The following is a 19632-nucleotide window of genomic DNA, read 5'->3' on the forward strand; positions in this document are numbered from 1 at the left end:
CTACGAAGGGATGATATGCTAATTGATATATCAATTATCCATAATGACCTAGTAATGGTTATTTGATTCAACTCTCACAAAAACACTCAACAGAAATGTTGGGAGAAGTGGGTGTGGTTTTCTGAGGGGGACTGATGCAATGGACGTGGGCTCTGGGCGGTCATTCTGTCCTGCCGCCAACACCCCACAGCGTGTAGATACAGTTGAAGGCAATAAATCTGGGGTCCATTTGAGCCAAAGTGATCTCGGTTCTTCTCATACTATGGGTTTCAGGCGGACAGCGAGATCGGCGTCTCAATCAAGGATGCCTGATCTAATGCTGTGTATGGGGTTTTGTATGTCAAGTCCTCGTGCAGGTACCACGCGAGGAAATATATTCACCCTATTTATTCAGATTAGCGGACAAATGCAACGCACTAGAGCCTTCAAGCCCATGATCTATTGATGACTAGAATGAAATATACATATTATATATCAAGGGAAATATATGACCAGCCAGACGCCCTCGCCATGCAGGATACTGTACAAAAATACATAGAGTAGCATACACGGCTACTAAAGTCTCACCCCACCATCAGCTGGGCGACCACCAAACAACCTTGTGAGACTATTACTTCCTTGGGCCCTATCATTGCTCATCCATCTTGGAAGCCGGAAGGGTTCGCCCTGAAGCCATTGAGGTTTGCTTGCAGTCTCAAAGGTATTTCTGACCCGATGCGCAAAAGACTGGAAGAAATTCTCCTCATCTGTCTCGTCTTCTAGAACGGCAGAGGATGCAGGAGCACCTCTGAGAGGCCGGTTTGGTCGAGCACTATCGGCCCGAGGTGTTCTGGAGGATATTATTCCTGGAGTATCGGTGTTACGGCTCGACTGCCAGGTCGATTGCCCAATACGGGAGGATGGCGCTAAAGATCCAAGGCCATTCAGTTCTCGATCGATGAGTTCGCGGCCTTCCCTCCAACCGCCTAGCCCATAGCCGCTAGGGTTATTCTCCAACTCATTGTCATCCTCCTCAATCAGACCCAAGCCGCATACATTCTTGATTCTCCCGTAGAGGTTGAAGAGAGTTGCAAAGACAGGCAGTAGAATCAAGACCGGAAAGAAATAATCAAATCCCTTTCCTAGAGGCGTGAGATCTATAAGCCGACCGAGGAAATGGTAGAAGATAGTGTTTTGTCGCACACTCAGCGGCAAGAACGTCAGGAAGTTGTAAGCAATTGGAACGGTAAGCCTGGCGACTAGGCTAGCGTACCAACACGCGCTCTCTCCGTAAGTGTTTCGGCGAACCAGGGCGCGATTGCCCCAGACCTTGGCATCCTTGACACCCACCAGAGCGGCAGCGCACATGTACAGCAACCACGCGGAAGCGGCCACCTGTCTTCCAAAATCCACCGGTTTTGGATCTTTATGATACGAGATGATGGACAGTGTCACGACAGACAAGCGAGGAGCCAAGGATTTGATCAATTCTGACCAAATGACACAGATGGACGCCATCGCAAAAAGGGCGCCCCAGACGAGCCGTAGACTGGGAATGACGTTGACATACAGGTGGTACCGCATGTAGGGGGTCAAGAACTTGATGCGTGGCAGAGAAGTCGAACGCCGGGGCGATTGGCCAAAATCCAGCTTTCGAGATGCGGAAGAGTCGATAATTGCTTGCAAGTCGGCCGCGAGCAAAACCAGACGATCCCATTCATCGACAAAGCGGGCCCTCTGGTGCCGAGCTCGCTGTAGGCGTCGGGTCAGATCCGCCATGTAGCGTTCTGTGATGACCGGAGGAACGGTGCCTTGCACACTGGAGGGTTCCAGAATAGCGGCTCGCGACTCGATGGGGCTGGATGTCTCGGCCAATTCTTCAATCCAATCCTGAAAATCTCGAGCGGTTCCAGTTTTCCGCTGCTGCAATTGTGTCACTTGCGATTCGAGGCTCTCGAGATCATTGATGGCATCCATAAGTCGGTCGTGCAGTCGAGGTGCATGGGCCTGAACCCTGCGTAGCCTGCCACTGACGTTGGCGTTGCGGAATAGAGTACGAGGTATGGAAACCAGGCCATGGCCCATTGAATAAATTGCAAGTACAAGACCCCATACATACGCCAAGGCCATGACGAGCGCCTTGATCGAGGCGAAGTGAAAGCCATTCTGAATGGAGATGTAGACCAGACCGACAAATGCACAGCATAAAACGATCAGCTGGTAGCGAGCGTTCGATCGCAGCGAATACACAATGCGACTTTTGGTATCACGATAACCCGAATCGATATATTCTCCTAGCAACGGAAGGATAGCCCTGCAGGAGACCAATTACCTATGATCAGCACTTCTGCAACGAGAGGGTCAGCAGGACCACATGTGGTACAAACCAGGTCAGAACGAAAATTAGCCAATAGGCGATCCGCCATGCTACCAGGATTAAACGATCCGGAAGCCATATCGCCTTGGGGCCGCCTCCGTCACGAGAACTGGATGCAAGATCGATTGGGACTAGAAGTACTACGCTGGCGGGGAGCGCAAGAGCAAGGAAGACGGGGACCGAGAGGTATGCCGGAGTGGCTCGCAGGGTAAGGAAACGTCGGAGCAGCAATAACACTGAAACGGAGATGGTGAGCAGGGCCAGTGCAAAGAAGATACTGGACCCGACCGGGACTGGAGCTGCGGAGAATATGAACATGGCGCTTAGGGGGCCACCAGGAAAAACAGACGAGACTGATAGTACGGCTTTAGGTGTCCCAATTTAGATGAGCATGACGGGAGGAAATGCAAGGAACGTGACAGTAAAGGAGAGACTATCGAGCGGAGAGCCTGTAGGACTGACTGGAAATGGCCGAAAAAGGTGAATAGAAGAGAAAGCCCGGACTATAAGTGGTAGAAACACAAATTGAGGAAGGAAACAGTTGGATGAGTTGAGCGACCCAAATACGTCGAATTTAGATGTCCAGTGATCCGATGATCCAGACTATCTAGTGGATCTCCTTGATCATCATCATCATCAAGTACGTATACAGGCCCCAACGGAAAAGGGACTGTCGTTGGCTGCTAAGAGTCCAAGACGGGCGGTGACGACAGCAATCACGTGATATGGTCTGACAAGGGACGCTGAAAGAAGGCAGAAGGCTATCTCCTGCTAGGTACAGAACAGAGAGAGGTGGGTCCAAGCACACCGGCATGCTCATCCTGCACCCTGGAGTCTGCACTAAATCTGCTGTATATTTTCGTGAAGAAGTCTAAACAAAGAAGAGATCTTTCATTATGTATCTATTCATCAGATCTTGGTTATTGTGTTGACTCTTATCTGGTACTCCTGTGCTAGATACTACCTGGTCTAAAGGCGTTGGTGGGGTTTATGATAAGGTAAGGTACGTACTTAATGAGGTACCAGTCGATGAACTGATCGAGCCTGGATTCCTCTCAAACCAATGGGAGCTCCCTCATAATAGTAAATAATAATATACTAGTAATAACAATGAGCGTTTCCGCAACACTCATAGTAAATAATACCTAGGCACCAATTCCCCTGGTGGTGGGTACGGAGTATATCTAGTGCCTAAGTACCAGGTACACTGTCTGAACCGTCGAGTCCAGTGACTCCAGTCTCAGGACCTTGCGTCAAATTCTAGCCAGTCAAGAGCACCTATTGTTAGAAATATTCTTTTAACAGATGCGAGAGTTACCTTAGGACCTTACTCCATAGTCATATAATGACAGTCCTGATTATCTATTGTTATCGAGATGCTACCCATTTTCTTTGTAGAATTCCAATTTCGAAGGCATCAGGTACCTAACCAGTACTGGTATAGACTGGTAGTACGAAGTACTGTAACTGACTAACTGACTTAACTAGTAAGTTAGTAGCCAAGGTAGTGCTGGGTCCATCATCCGCTCCCGTCAACTAAAACTTTCTGGGTCTTTTGGGTCAAATCCCAAAACGCCTGAAGGGTCTAGTACCTTGTTAGTGGCCACTTAGTCCTCTCGTAGTACCGCCAAAACCCATAGGTAATTGTCTATTAGGTAGGACTTGGGTAGATTACGGACTTCTAATCTATTATTTCGTAGCCGCAGGATGAAGAATTGTCTAGGATGATACTCCTGAGTAGACTAAATACTATGGACTATTCAGCTAGTGAGCCTCCAAAGTCTGTCAGTAATTATTAGTACCACTACGAGGATCATCAGCTTCAGTTTCTGGACTGTTTCCTCCCTTGTTAGGCTGCTCCACCATCGTTTTCTTTCCTAAACTGTTCTTCATTTTATGAGCTTCATATTCGCTGGTCCAATCGAAGGTTCCCTTCTCACAGCCCTCTTGTCTTTTCCTTCCTTCGACTGTTTCTTCTTCCTCTCGATTTCTCTTCTTAATACATTCTTTGTCGAGGAATAAGAAGAAAAAGAGAAAGAAGTTGATTCTCTGAACTTCTTACCTCTATCTGGGTAATAATTCCTCCCATCATTTTCCTCCAGCTGACGACCCATCATATCATCCACGCCACCAGACAGCTACGGTAAGCCCACCACCACCACCAAACAACCACCCTCCTCCTCCAGATCTTCATCCCCGACCGTCCATTATTTCATTTCAATTGACTGTTGGAGTTATTATTCCACACCACTGAACACGCATTGTTCGCCTGCTCTTACATTCTTCCTTTTCCTCTTCTTCTTCTCTTATCGTTTCTTTTCTTTTCTTCGTTTTCGCATCCTCTGTCTGAAAAATACCCCCTCTTTTCTCTTATACTTCGTACCTGAGTCCTTTTTGCGCAGAGATTCATCCTAATTTTCGTGGTTACTCACCTCTAGGAGACCCTCTTTCTCTCTTTTTCCTTCAATTATTACTATTATCATTATTATCATCCTCATTCGACTCCTCTGACCCCCTTGTTGTCGGCCAGAGACCTCTACCTTTCCATTCAGACGATATTCTGCAAGCGACGTTGTCGCAACATCCCTGTCACTGGCCCCATCCTTTATCGGCGCTGGTGTCATTCCTCCCCCCCAAGATACTTTTCCGACTTCTGCCAGCGAATCCCATCGACTGATAACCTGGTGCCCAAACGCCTCGATTTCTCCGCTACGTTGGTCCCAGGATATACGCTCTCTCAATTTTCCTCAAGCCTACATACCTTGTTATCACTTGCAACGATCTTACGATATCTCTTTGCCTTCGATCCTGCTTCCAGTCTACCTCTCAGCGGTCATACATCATAGACCCTTTTGTATCCTTATCATTTTCTCCATTCACACCTGGAAGCTCTGTCAACTACTCAATCTCCCCGAAGAAGCTCTCCGAAAACCCTCGCGATTCGACAAAGAAAGACATTGCATTGTGTGAGGATTATTTGGATTTACCAGCGAATGCTGGCGAGACAGGAAAGCTTTCGCGGATTGCTCGCCGATCCCCTCTGACGGGGCTGCAGTCATGAATCCCGCAAACTTCCCCAATGTTGGCGGGGGCATGCCTGGCGGAGCCAATCCGCACGGCCAGACGCAGATGCCGCAGAGAAATGAAAATGCATCGGTTATAATGAACCAGGTGGCTCAGGCGCTCCAAGCCCAGGGTCCCTTCAACGGTTGGAGGGCGGAAGTTCCGATTAAAGACCGAGCTGTCAAGGTCTATCAGATGTAAGTGCTAAGCTTCTGCTCTTCCCCTCACTTACTGCTTAAGGGCCATATGTTATTCATGCGCTACTATTCTACTGTTTTCTTTGTCTCTCTTCGCATCTTATTGGGCTAACTCTTCTGTCCAACAAGGATCACGTCCCTTCGGTTGATTCAGCCTCGAATTGATTTTCAGAGCGCGGCCCAAGCTGCGATGAGCTTTGAGCAGAAAGCATTCAAAGACGCCAGGGAAAAAGTCAGTTTTTCAATCCCGCCCATCCTCACAGATAATCTAATCTCGAATCTATTCACAGGCCGACTACGACAAGGAATGCAACGAGAAGTTAATCCACATACGAGACACTAGAGCAAGACAAGCCGCGGTCATGCAGAATGGGATGATGCCCCAAGGGCCCGCAGCGGGTATGCCTGGGGTAGGGCAGAATGGATTTCCTCAGCAATTGAACCGACCTGTGCAGGCATCTCCAATGCCAGGCCAGCAGCAGATGCCTATTGGCATCAACGATCCCACCCAACAAGCTGCAATTCAACAGCGCCAACAGCAACAGCAACAGCAACAGCAGCAGCAGTCACAACAGCAACAGCAGCAACAGTCGCAGCAGAATCAGGCTATGCTCCAGCAGCAGCGTGCGCAACAACGACCAGGCGGCAATGCTTCCCTGCCTGACGATCTCAATACTCTCTCAGCTCAAGAATACGAACATGTCTGTCGGATAGCCAATCAGATCCTTGCCAAAACGCCCCAGGAAGATATGGAGAAGATTCGCATGAACCTACAGAATATGACACCGGAACAAAGACAATACCTTACCAGAAAGAACATGGATCCAATCACGTACTTCTTCCGTTGCCAGGCTTTGAATCAACTCAGAAGACATAAACGAAACCGCATGGAAATGGCACGAGCGCAGAGCGCAGGTGTCGACCCTAACGGGGCCATGATGACGGATCCCATGATGAATCCTCAGCAGCGACAAATCTTTCAGAACATGATGACCTTTCAGCGCAATTCGGGATTTCCCATGGGCAGCCAACAAAGCCTTGATCCGTCGTCCTTCATCGGCAACGTCGAAAATATCCAGGGCCAGCAAGCGGATGGGTTGCGTTCCCAAGAAGCAGGTCAACTCGTGGTGCCTGCCAGTTCTACCCAAATGAACCAACAGCCATACACTGCTCCTCAGAACATGTTCCAAGTGGGCCAGCAGATGGGTCAAGGAGGTCAGGCCAACCTCAATGGCGCCTCTATCAGCCCTCAATTTCTCGCGGCACAGCACCTGCAGAACCCTCAGACCGTTCAGCAGGATCGAAGTCAGCAGGCAGCACAGTTCCAGCCTCAGCCCCAAGCGCAATCCCAAGCGCAAGCACGAGCTCAAGCAGCCCAGAAAGCGCAAATGGCGATATCGCAAGCAGGCCAGGCTAATCCACAGATGCAGCAACAACTATCTCAAAGTCCCGCTATGCCGATGTTGAACCGTCCCATGCCGCCTGGGCAGATGTCCCCAGGGCAGGTGGCTGCTCAAGTCCGGCCGCCGTCGCGGCCTCCCGGGATGGGACAACAGCCCAATGGCGTGCAGGGTCTTGCTGGACAGCCCGGAATGCAAGGTCGACCCCAGATCCCTCCTGGTCTACCACCTGCGGCACACGAACAGCTTGCTCAAATGACTCCTGAACACCTTAATGCTTTTCTTTTAAACCAGCAGCGTCGTGCTCTCGCAAACAATCAAGCTCTCGCAAGAGCGAATGCTGGTCAGCAACCGTTGCCCATGCAGCAGAATTTGTCGCAAGCCGGTCAGAATCAGCAGATGGTGAACAACCAGATGGGTAATAATCAGAACATGCGAGCGTCTCTCGGACTGCAACAGCAACTCACCGGAATGAACGGTGCACAATTGCCCAATCAGATGCTCGCGGGACAGCAGATGTCGGCTCAGCAACGGCAACAGCAACAGCAACAGAGGCAGCACGACTTGTACAAGCTTCAACTTCTGCGGCAGCAGAGTGGGAGCATAGAGATGACGCCTGATCAGGTCAAGGAGATGGATCGCATCCAGTTCCCTCCTGCGATCCTTGCTAACAACCCGAATATGGTTTCCCCTGTCCCGAAGCATATCAAGACCTGGGGTCAGTTGAAACAATGGGTGGCTGCAAATCCGCAAGCTCTTGGGGGAGTTGATTTGCAAAAGCTCATGACTTTGCAGAAGCTACATCTTGCCCAGATTGTAGCTCAGGGGAAAGAAGGAGCCGTCCGTAACATGGATCAGAATGGCCAAGGCAACTGGGGTCAGATGATGTCTTTTCAGGGACAGCCTCAGCCGTTTGTGAATCCACAAGCGTTCCAGGCGGGCCAGCAGCAGGTACCAATGAACATGCCAGCGTTGCGGCCGGTCACCGCCACTGAAATCCAAATGGCTCGCCAGCGGTTGGGTGCTCAAGTGGCCAACTACTCCGACGACCAGCTCCGCGAAATTATCCTTCGGAACAGGCAGAAACAACTGATGCAAGCGGCCCAGAACCGAGCAGCCCAGGCTTTAGCCGCGCAGAGTATGAACCAAAACCAGCAGAACCAAACGGTGCAACAACCTCCATTGACCGGGCCTTCTACCACTTCTCAGGCCAAGCAGGGTCCTCAGCAGTCCACCCCACAGCAAAACCAACAAAACCAGGCTGCCAAGGCTCCAAATACGGCGGCTGCGAAGGGCACGAAGGGATCCGCCCCCAAACAAGGCACGAAGCGCAAATCAGCCGCTGAAGAGCCTACAGAGGCCCAAGCAGCACCGGTCCCAAAGACAGCCCAGTCAGCTACTACTCAAGGAGGAGTATCGGCGCCGCCTTCTAGACCAAATATGGCTATTACGCCCGAGCAACTGGCTGCAATGACCCCTCAGCAACGCATGCAGTTGGCGCAAATGCGCAGACAACAAGGTCAACAACGGGTTCCGATCAGTCGAGCAGCGGCGGAGGAAGCATGGAACAACCTACCCGAGAAGATTCGACAACTCTACAACGATATCGCGAAGAATGCGCCTGCAGCGGAACCAGTTGCCCTTTCGCCTGAGCAGAAAGCTGCCATGACCCAACAACTTCGTGAATGCACCGACATGCTTGGTAGAATGGACACTCTTGCCCAATGGTTCTCAAAAATCCCCGGCCAGGAGAAGAACGTTCGCAGTTTACTTGCAATGGTATGTCCGCAGTCGTCCCTGAATTTCGCTCCTCCCGGAATTTACATACTAACTCGATTTTTAATGTAGCGTATACAATTAATGAGGCAATTTAAACCCGGCCCGGACTGGACGATCAATGACCAGTTTACCATTGCTCCAGAGTATCTTACCGGCACCATCAATTATATCAGGAAGCTGTTCCACGCTATGATCACCCGGGTGAACCAGCAGCAAAATCAACCTTCTGGTCAGCGGCCGAGTAGTGTGCCACAAGGATCCTCTGCCATGCCGCAGCCCAATCAGAACAATATGCCTGCTCTAAACGCAAGTAACTTGCAGCAGCTTCAACAACAGGAAGAGGCTCTCCAGCGAGCCCGAAGAGCCTCAAGCCAGGCTGCTTCGGCAACCTCTGCAGTGCCGCAGCCACCTTTTGGAGCGCCATCTCCCCAGGGCGTCCCGCATGCTTACGGCCCGGGAAGCATTCCGCCCGAGAAGTTGAAGATTCCTCCTTCGAAGAAGAGGAAGCAGTCTCACCCTGGTGGGACTCCAACCCAAGGTCAAGCTCCTGGCACGCCAGTCTCGAAGTTGCAGGCGGCTAAGCAGGCCGTGCCTGATGCTAAAACAGCTGCTCCAGTCCTGGGAGGCCCATTCAAATGCAGCGTCATTGAGTGTCAGCATCACCACCTCGGGTTTGCGACTCAGGACGCACTTGATAAACATGTCGAAGAAAGCCACAAGGTGGAGGAGCCGATCAACGATCCTCTCGAGTTCGCTATTGAATGCTTCCACACCAGCCTTGTGAAGGATGAAGAAGGAACACAACCTCAGGATCTCACGAAGGACATTACTACCACCGGTATCGTTCCGTCTTCCGCCAAGCATGAAGTCAAAGGTGAAGCGATCGCTCCTAGTACTACCGGTGTGGGTCGCACGCCCGGACTCCCCGGCACTAAGCCCGCTTCTCCTGGTTCGACTCAGCAGACTCCTCTTACAACTGCGGCCAAAGTTCCCACCTCGTCGGCGCTCAAGCCAAGCCCGAGCAAGGATGGTAAGAAGGAAGCCGTAAAGCCGGTGGATCAGTCTGCACCTCCTGCTGCAGTTACTAAGGATCCTTGGGCAGATAGCACCATCTCTCTCGAGGCAATTCAAGATACGTTCATGGATTTCGGCGCCGATTCAGGATTTGGCTTTGGATCTATGGATGAGTTCATTAACCCAGAAATGTTTGCCAATGCCCAGTCTGAGGATACTCCTGACTCTGTCGAAACTGGCGTTGCTACGCAGACTCCAAAGGATAGCGAGGTTCCAAAGATCCAGGATGCTAGCGGCAAGTTCGATGTCTCTGAAGACAGCTGGATCCCAATGGACTGGATCAATGTTCCTTCACGATTTGAAGACGGGCTCGCGGTTAATGACTCCTGGGAGAGTTTCGATTGGGATGCAGCTGACCTGAAGGACGGGGCCATGACCGTTGACGACAATGGCATTGCCATCTATGCCATGTAAGGGAAAGATGGCACTTCGCAGCTGAATTGCGCGATATTCGTTTACCTGGCGTAAATAGGAATGATTTATGTGTACATTAACGCACGGCCCGAGAACGGGAGGCTCCGGTTTGCTTTCCACAGTCGGCTTTATCGTGCTGGGTATCCCACATTGTCTTGTGGGTTTGATTTCTGTTTTCTTGTGCCATTTTCATCTTGTCGATCTGGTTAGATTAGCCATGGCGTTATCTGGTGTGACAAAATCTGGGAAAAGCGAGGGGGACTTCTTGTCAGTTGTCTGGGATAGGGGAAAGGCTTGCGAGCGTTCCTTGTTAGACATATTGGGTATTTGCAATAATCTTCCTAATATTATGAATATTATCCAATTTCAACCTGGTGTGTCCTAGATCCTCCGTCCATGAAGATACCTAGCAGTATGCCAGAGTCATATAATACAAGTCATGTGCCTCTGCACCTGGACACTGCCAAGCCAACTTAAGACTCCGGCTGATCAGCTGCTGATATAATCATGCTGATATGTAACTAAGTAACATGTAACTGATAGGGAGCTGATAAGCCTCCCCCGTCTCCACCACCTCCGTCACTCGCGCATTCACTCGCCTCCGCCCTTTGTTCTCTTCATTGATCTCTCCTCTGTGGCCCCGAATGGTGCTCAATAAGTGATTGTGATTGTGATTGTGATTGTGATTGTGATTGTGATTGCGATTGCGATTTTCCATTTATTTACGGTCTCTGAAATTTCGCTGGATCGATTATATCGGAGATCAAGCCTCGATTATCTTTCATGAGTCCCTTGTCATTATCGAATTGCCTCAGCTCATAGCTAGCTATCATCGTCGAAAGCTTTGGATATCGTATACACAGTACATATTCTCTTTTTGTTTATAACTACCTCCTAACAGGTGCAAGATGGCTAGTCGGGCTTTGATACCGTTTCTGGTCACGATGATGCTCGTGACCGGGGTCTGCAATACAATCCTCAATAAGTTCCAGGTCTGATACCGGAAGTCTTTCTGCCCTTTATATTTAGCTAATGCCACTTGAAAGGATATGCAATGTGTGCGGAACTGCGACTCTCCAGACCCTAAATATCGGCATACTTTCGAGCAGCCGGTCGTCCAGACGTGGGTTTCCCCCATCCTGTATCCACTATGTTACACAATCGATGCTAATTCAGTACCGTAACGATGATAGTGTTCAGATGTTTATTGGAGAAATGGGCTGTTGGCTCGTAATATTCGCCTCATACGTTTACCAATCGTTTATATATCCGCGTCTGTCGCCCAATTCTTCGCCTCTCCTTGCGGGTGGGTATAATCCCGTCCACCCCGATGACATAGGCGATGAGGAGGACCATACGATTGACGGTCCTGATGCATCTAACCATACTCCCAAGCGCACTGATGCTGGAGGTCGGGTTTACCTCAGTGGACGTCTGATCCTACTTCTCGCTGCCCCGGCGTGCTGCGATATCGCGGGTACGACTCTGATGAACGTGGGTCTGCTCTTCGTGGCGGCCAGCATCTACCAAATGACGCGTGGAGCATTGGTTCTTTTTGTCGGTTTGTTCAGCGTCCTGTTTCTCCGTCGGAAGTTGTTCCTATACCAGTGGATTGCACTGTTCGTAGTAGTCCTTGGTGTCGCCTTGGTAGGACTTGCCGGTGCACTCTTCAGCCAGGACCAAGGGCATGATATCTCACGGGACGGCACTCTTGCAATTGCCACTCGGGCCGTGATGGAAGCTCGGGAGTTTGCAAAGACTCCAGAAGCGATCAAGGCTGTCATTGGTGTGCTGCTGATTGCAGCGGCACAGATTTTCACTGCCTCACAGTTCGTGCTGGAGGAGTGGATTCTCGAGAACTACGCCATGGATCCTCTTCAGGTGGTTGGCTGGGAGGGTGTGTTCGGTTTTTCCATTACTGTCATTGCTTCTATCATTCTGTACCTGACCGTAGGACGGACGGAAGCCGGTCGCTACGGCTATTTTGACGCCAAAGAAGGATGGCGTCAAGTCTTCTCTCACAAGTACATCGCCATGGCGAGCATCCTGATTATGATTAGCATTGGGTTCGTGTTTCTTAAGACCTCTGTCTTTGCGTTCCCATATTTCCGAGTACAAGAGGCTAATTTGTCGTTCTCTCATAGAGGCTTCAACTTCTTTGGCCTTTCAGTCACCCACGCCGTATCTGCCACCTCCCGCAGTACGATCGACACCTGCCGGACTCTCTTCATCTGGCTGGTTTCGCTCGCCCTCGGCTGGGAAACATTCAAGTGGCTGCAAGTCCTGGGCTTTGCACTTCTCGTCTACGGAACTTTTTTGTTTAATGATATCATCCGTCCCCCTCTCAAAGCATGTCTTCCCCGAGATAGGCAGGAGAGGCAGATTCTGCTGCCTGAGGAGCCTATTGAGCACATTTAACTCAGGGAGGGATGGGCGAACGTCATTGACTGCATCACTATGTTCCCTTGGTTTCTTCGTTTAGGACAATTTTGGCTCGGCCCGGGCGTTGAAGGTGGTGTTCAATCTGGTTGCTTCTGTCCTTGGGCTTAGGTGTGCCGCGCATTCATTTTGGTTAATAGATACAGTTGTCGACATTGACACTTCCAGTGGGTTGTCATACGAGACCGATGTCTCAGCATCGCATTTTGGAAACCGTATCTTGCCCACTTCTATGTAGCTATGCTTTGGTTACAACCAGAATAAGAGAAGGCGGAGTAAGACTTGCATTGTCAACTACGGAGTCTGGACTACGAATTACAATCTATCAAGTTGGATACTCATAACACCTGCAATACGAGGGTATATAACCAAATCTACTACACTATAGTACAAGTATAACCAAAACGCGCTATTCTACCCACCTCAGTGTACATTGTTCAGATCAAACCAGGACATACAGAGCACACATCTGGACAACGTCAGCGTATGCATCTACCGGCGGTAGGGATGAGGCAGGACTCACCATAGACAGCCCCGTTATCATAGATAGCCAGAAGAAGACGTTCTGCACATGTCCAAGACGCAGTTAGCAAGCTGATTGCATGATCAAGAAGGATAGGGAACTCACATTGAGAGTCCTCTTCCCGCGGAAGAATCGCGACCGTTGGACGGCGACGATGGGCATCTGGAGCATCATAGCTAGGAAGCCGTATCCGCGCAGCTTCTTGGTGATGCAGCTCATGATGAGCTCGTGAAAGACGGAGCTCACGAGGAACGTGATGAACATGGCTACGGGCTGGGAGAAGTATGATAGCGAAGGGAAGTAGACGTGTCGGCGGAGGAAGTGGTGCACGGGGATGTTCCATTCGCGGGAGAATTCGAGCCTGCACAATGCGCCGGTTAGATCGCGTTACTGTTAGCAGGGCTTGTATACGTACCAGTCAGAGGAGTTCCACCAGTCCGAGTAGAACTGGCGGTCGGCAAAGCGGGTGATCTCTGCAAATGCGCCGAGCACGTACTCGAAGATGACCAGAAAGACTAGTAGGAATGTTATCATGAATGGGAACAGGAGCATGCTGATTGTCTCGGCCAGGATCAAGGCCTTTTCGGAGGCGCCGTGGACCACGTGTAGTTGGACACTGGCCTCGCTCAGTACAGGGACGATGAATTCCTCGCTCGTCAGCGTTAGGAGGAAAATGCAACCGAAGACGGCTAGAGCTTTGGCGGCCAACTCTGTCCATTGTCTGTTCTTGTTCCGAGGGTACTCCAGCTCATAGCAGAGCGTCGGGCAGAAAATAAAGTCGATGTAGTTGGTGAGAGAGAGGTTCTGTGGATAAGTCACACGTCCCAGGGGTGAAGTCAATTCTGATGCCAGGTCCTCGCGCACTTCCTCGACTGATTTAGATCGTGTATGGCCGCTTCGCGGGTGTGTCGGGTGTCCGCTAGGTTCCGGGTCTGGGTATCTGACCGCTGCATCGAGTGAGACCGGACCAGGCTTGTCCAGAGAGGCCAGTCGACGCTCGGTTTCGCTTAGGTGTCCATTGTAGAACGCATATGAATGCATCTTCATCAGGAAGACAAGGGTATGTAAAGTCAGGAAAACCTGGGCTGTCCAGGTCCAGTGCATCATGAAAGGCCAGCTAGAGACTTTGTTAGGATCCAGGCATTCGGCTGAAGCTTAGCGCACTCACTTGATCCACAGCACAAGCCATATTGCTTCGAAGAGACTTTGCACAATCATACCAGCTCGCCCCCACCGCAGCAAACCGTTGCTCCTAAAGAGACGATGCAGCGGCACGACGAGCGCACTGCTGACAACCATCGCGAGGTCGCTGAGACCCAATTCCCACACATTTGCTGACAGCAGGCCCCACACTTTCACTCTCAATGGGTAACCAGTATCCTTGATATTCCGCAGCACAGTCGTAACCACCATGATGAACAGCGCAATCCAGAACAGGGTGAAGAAGCCGCGAAAATTGTGATGGTCGCTTCTGGGGTCAAAATGCGATACTCGAGGAGTATAATTGATGGTGTAGAACAAGCGAGTCCGAGCTCGCGCCTGTTTCCTGGCGCTGGATATCGATTGCGCCGAGGGGGGCGCATCGTCGGAGATGGGGGTTGAGCGACCACTTGACGAAAAAAGTTAGCACAAGTCTAGTTCAGGTTCCCTTTGACATAAGTCCTACCAACCTTGAATCAACAGATGCTATTCTGTCTAACGTGGGTGTCGTAACACCCTCCTCGGCTTTTTTCACCGCGCGCGCTCGAGGCAACCCATTGCCATTGCGTTGTAAGATAGCAGTGGACATCCTGGTGACGAGGGCCAAGAGTAACGAAGTTCACATCGATATCGTTTTCACATCACCCGCAAGGGTTATGAAGGGCGTTATATATAATCAGAGTTCGGAACCTGATGGAAAGAGAAATTGACGATATGTGTCATGTGTATTGCTGTGGATCCTATCATGAACCACTGTTGGGCGTTCGAAACTTGAGTAAGGCTGATGATCTGCGCAGGGACCAACGAACAACACGGAAAAGGAGGGATTATTCGCATCCAAGAACCGTTCTAGCGGATCGACCGGACTTCCAAGGCACAAGGGACATCTGGATAGGTACTGAGAAGTAGAGAGGCGTTAACAAACCAGCCAGGGTGCACGTCATAGCTTCACGGCCATCGCCAGTAAGCCACCGAGCCGGAGCCGTCCGCCGTATTCGTATGTCGATGCATACATATGCATCCGGTGTCTTGGTCGGACCCACGGAGCTGCCGTCGGCCGATCTCCGGTATTGCCTTTACAATACATGTGTATTATGTCCTGTCAAGTTGATGCCTGACCACGAAGGCTGCCAAAGAGAGCATATCACGGGGCCCGTAATCACGTGACTCAAGCAGGGCATGAGGGACGCTAAGCCCGAACAAGAGGTTGCCAAGAGTGCCAGATCGAGCAAAGGACGGCAGAGGCTCGACATGCCAAACTAGAAGGGCAGCTATCAAAGAAAGTCGTCGACATCCATTCATCGATTTACTCCCGGGTAGTGCGTGGACAGGTTTCTTCGCCGCCCTCTCTTCTTCTCAATTTCCCTGTCTCTTCTCTAATCGTCGCAACCCCCTATATCCTCCTATCTTCCTCCCCGTTCGGGGGTCCTTGCGACCGCCATGACATCCCGTATGTGTTTGCCCTCTGTGAACCACCCCACCCCCTTTGAGCTGGCGACCGAATCACTAATCAATTCGTCACCGCACATGCGGGCTCGAAACAGTCAAACAATTCATACGGAATGTCCGATCGGCCAAAACGATTGCCGATGAACGAGCAGTGATTCAGAAAGAAAGTGCCGCTATTCGTGCGTCGTTCAGAGAAGAGAGCCATGATTCGGGAGTCCGGTCAGCATTATACACTGCACCATACACCAGCACCTTGTGATTTCCGTCGGACAACCAGCTCATATATGATGCTTGCAGGAGAAACAATGTCGCCAAACTACTGTATCTTTTCACCCTTGGGGAACGAACGCACTTTGGTCAGATCGAATGCCTGAAACTGTTGGCGTCCCATCGATTCGCCGACAAGCGGCTGGGGTACCTGGGTACCATGCTGCTCCTGGATGAGAACCAGGAAGTGTTGACATTGGTGACCAACTCATTGAAGAAGTGGGTCTTCGTCTCGACAACTGCTTGCTGCTTTGTGAAGTGTCCTGGCTGACAGGATTTCAGTGATCTCAACCATTCTAACCAGTATATCGTCGGTCTCGCGCTATGCGCCCTGGGTAACATCGCTTCCGTCGAGATGTCTCGGGATCTGTTCACCGAAGTCGAGTCCCTCCTCTCCACAGCCAATCCCTACATCCGGCGAAAGGCAGCATTATGTGCCATGCGTATCTGCCGTAAGGTGCCAGACTTGCAGGAACATTTCTTGGAGAAGGCCAAGGCCTTGTTGTCCGATCGAAACCACGGCGTGCTGTTGTGCGGTTTGACCCTGGTAATAGACATGTGCGAGGCGGAGGAGGCCGAGGAAGGGCAAGAGGGCGTGATTGAGATGTTCCGGCCCTTGGTCCCCGGTCTTGTGCGGGCCTTGAAGGGACTGACGACCTCCGGTTACGCTCCCGAGCACGATGTCTCAGGCATCACGGACCCGTTCCTTCAGGTTAAGATACTGCGCTTGTTGAAAGTACTCGGAAGAGGAGATGCGGCAACCAGCGAGTTGATCAACGACATTCTGGCCCAGGTGGCTACCAACACCGATGCCACCAAAAATGTGGGCAACTCTATTCTTTACGAGGCCGTCCTCACCATTCTTGACATTGAGGCCGACTCTGGTTTGCGGGTTTTGGGTGTCAATATTCTTGGAAAATTCCTCTCCAACAAAGATAACAACATTCGTTACGTTGCACTCAATACCCTGAATAAGGTGGTAGCGATCGAGCCCAATGCTGTTCAGAGACACCGCAACACCATCCTGGAATGTCTCCGTGACCCGGATATCAGCATCAGGCGACGTGCCCTCGACCTGAGCTTCATGCTGATCAACGAGTCGAACGTGCGTGTCCTCGTCCGGGAACTGCTCGCTTTCCTAGAGGGTGCCGACAATGAGTTCAAACCAGCCATGACAACCCAGATTGGTATCGCTGCTGATCGCTACGCCCCTAACAAGCGCTGGCATGTCGACACCATTCTGCGTGTTCTCAAGCTGGCCGGTGCGTACGTCAAGGAACAAATCCTGTCGTCTTTTGTGCGCTTGATCGCCACCACGCCGGAACTGCAGACGTACTGCGTGCAAAAGCTCTACACATCCCTGAAAGAGGATATCTCTCAGGAAGGCTTGACGCTTGCGGCAACTTGGGTCATTGGTGAATATGGTGACAGCTTGCTCCGTGGTGGTCAGTATGAGGAGGAGGAACTCGTCAAGGAGATCAAGGAAAGCGACATTGTTGACCTCTTCAACAATATTCTCAACAGCACCTACGCAACACAGACAGTGGTTGAGTATATCACGACGGCGTCGATGAAGCTCACCGTGCGCATGACAGACCCTGCGCAGATAGAGCGTCTCCGGCGCTTCCTCAACAGCCGGACCGCCGATCTGAGCGTGGAGATTCAACAGCGCGCAGTCGAGTACACCAACCTATTCGGCTACGATCAAATTCGCAGAGGTGTGCTGGAACGGATGCCACCTCCCGAGATTCGCGAGGAACAGAGAGTCCTTGGCGCTCCCAGCAAGAAGCGCCAGAGTAAGCTTCTCAAAGACAAGTCGAAGAAGCCTGCCAAGCAGGCCGAGCAGGACCTGCTCGTCGATCTCATGGGTGGCGCCGATGTTCCAGCAACGAGCCCGGCAGCCAATGGATCTCAAAACACCGCAGACCTACTTGCGGACATCCTCGGTGGAGACTCTGGCATCTCTTCGCCCGCTCCCCAGGCGGCACACGCACCTGGCCAATCAGTCAACACGAGCGCCATCATGGACCTGTTCGGTTCATCAAACGGAGCGACCCCCTCACCACGCCCAGCGGAGCCGGCATCCGCATCTGTGGATATACTTGGAGGACTTGGATCCGCCCCATCCCCAGCACCATCCCCATCGGCCGCAGCGGTTCATACAGCGTACAACAAGAACGACCTTACCCTTACTTTGCAGGTGCAGCGGGGCGGCAACGGAAATGCACAGGTCCAGGCGCGATTCCGCAACATGTCCGACTTTAGTCAATTCTCCAACGTCGGGTTACAAGCCGCGGTGCCCAAAAGTCAACGGCTTCAACTTAGCGCGATCAACAAATCCGAGCTATCTGCGGGAGACGAAGGCGTGCAGATGTTAAAGATTGCAGCGCTCAGTGGTGTAAGTTTACCCGCATTTTGGGACAAGTCAGCTCATAGCTAACAATATCATCATAGGCATTCCCACCCAAGCTCCGCCTTCGTCTCCGTGTTACATACTCAAAAGACGGGTCAGAATCGGTGACGGATCAGGTCGACTGGTCCGAGCCTTGATGAGCAGCAGGATACGTTGGGTTCATGTTTATAGAAGACAGGCACATCAAATATTGACGCATTAATACCTCCGAAAGGCATTTCCTCAGCATCCTCTAGCATGTTCAATTGTTGGTGGGCAAGACTATACTCTTTTTCTATTGGAATTCTGGCCTACTTTCGATTACACACATACCCTTCCATTTGTGGTTCTCTTCTCTTACCATGTGATCTACTTGATTCGTTGTAAATGCTTCGCCCATTGCAATCCACGTTAGGATTTGACTGAATATGATGAGCAGTGTTCTGAGACGTCGGGACAGTGGCCAGCGAGGTTTAGTGGAAATATGTATGACAAACTACCAGATCAAGATTGTTATCATCATTCCTAGAGAGGTACTGTAGTACAAAACGTAGAATCAACAGAAACTGGGGCATCAATAAACATAATATATATAAATGGTTATGTTGAATGTACAACGTTCATGAATCAATTCTGGCCGCGGGGACTGAAATACAGGATTTATCAAAATAAGAGCGTTTTCCCCTAACTGCCGCAGACAAAATTGTCTTTTGTCTTCCTTGTTGGTGGCCAGTCAAGCTCGTTGAGAGAGGCGGGTCAGGAGACAACCTCAGATGTACGCAAAGCAGGATGATTCCATATGATGTCATTGCCATTGTCTCTTGCATATTCAGAATCATTAATCTGGGGTAAAATTTAGATCCACATGCTTAACGTTGTTGCTCTCTGAGGGGTAATAGAACGCAGAATTGATGTCATATATTGGCGCTCAGGCACCAGCCAACCTTACAGTTTCCCAAAAGGTCTCTTGATTGACCGCAACATGACGAATTTACAAAGTCTATGGGTCTCAAGGACGGGATAGTAAGATATCGTAGAAGCAGGTCCACTGACCAGTGTTCAATTTCTGTATGTCGTTG

At 50.8% G+C, this 19632-nt stretch overlaps 5 protein-coding genes across 5 annotated transcripts; 3 read left to right on the plus strand and 2 right to left on the minus strand.

The window, feature by feature from the left end:
• Positions 1-555: 555 nt before the first annotated feature.
• On the minus strand, positions 556-2674 carry Aud_010409 (LMBR1 domain-containing protein; the record flags this gene model as incomplete). The annotated part of the gene is made up of 2 exons (XM_043295252.1): positions 556-2293; positions 2367-2674. 2 exons carry the CDS (start codon positions 2672-2674, stop codon positions 556-558), a joined length of 2046 nt encoding a protein of 681 aa, XP_043151187.1.
• A 2739-nt stretch (positions 2675-5413) lies between these two features.
• Positions 5414-10283, plus strand: Aud_010410 (uncharacterized protein; the record flags this gene model as incomplete). The annotated part of the gene is made up of 4 exons (XM_043295253.1): positions 5414-5616; positions 5746-5848; positions 5907-8795; positions 8865-10283. The coding sequence occupies 4 exons, from the start codon at positions 5414-5416 to the stop codon at positions 10281-10283; spliced, it is 4614 nt and encodes a 1537-aa protein (XP_043151188.1).
• Positions 10284-11191: 908 nt separating this feature from the next.
• Positions 11192-12701, plus strand: Aud_010411 (putative nucleotide-sugar transporter; the record flags this gene model as incomplete). The annotated part of the gene is made up of 3 exons (XM_043295254.1): positions 11192-11275; positions 11330-11406; positions 11477-12701. The coding sequence occupies 3 exons, from the start codon at positions 11192-11194 to the stop codon at positions 12699-12701; spliced, it is 1386 nt and encodes a 461-aa protein (XP_043151189.1).
• A 463-nt stretch (positions 12702-13164) lies between these two features.
• Aud_010412 (putative sterol o-acyltransferase (APE2)) lies at positions 13165-15034 on the minus strand (the record flags this gene model as incomplete). The annotated part of the gene is made up of 6 exons (XM_043295255.1): positions 13165-13191; positions 13246-13287; positions 13351-13606; positions 13661-14362; positions 14414-14854; positions 14916-15034. 6 exons carry the CDS (start codon positions 15032-15034, stop codon positions 13165-13167), a joined length of 1587 nt encoding a protein of 528 aa, XP_043151190.1.
• Positions 15035-15885: 851 nt separating this feature from the next.
• On the plus strand, positions 15886-18711 carry Aud_010413 (AP-1 complex subunit gamma; the record flags this gene model as incomplete). Its single annotated transcript, XM_043295256.1, has 5 exons — positions 15886-15895; positions 15990-16113; positions 16192-16380; positions 16444-18559; positions 18616-18711. 5 exons carry the CDS (start codon positions 15886-15888, stop codon positions 18709-18711), a joined length of 2535 nt encoding a protein of 844 aa, XP_043151191.1.
• Between the last annotated feature and the right edge of the window lie 921 nt (positions 18712-19632).

The sequence above is a fragment of the Aspergillus udagawae genome (assembly GCF_001078395.1).
Source record: "Aspergillus udagawae IFM 46973 DNA, scaffold_9, whole genome shotgun sequence".
Classification (NCBI taxonomy): Eukaryota; Fungi; Ascomycota; class Eurotiomycetes; order Eurotiales; family Aspergillaceae; genus Aspergillus; species Aspergillus udagawae.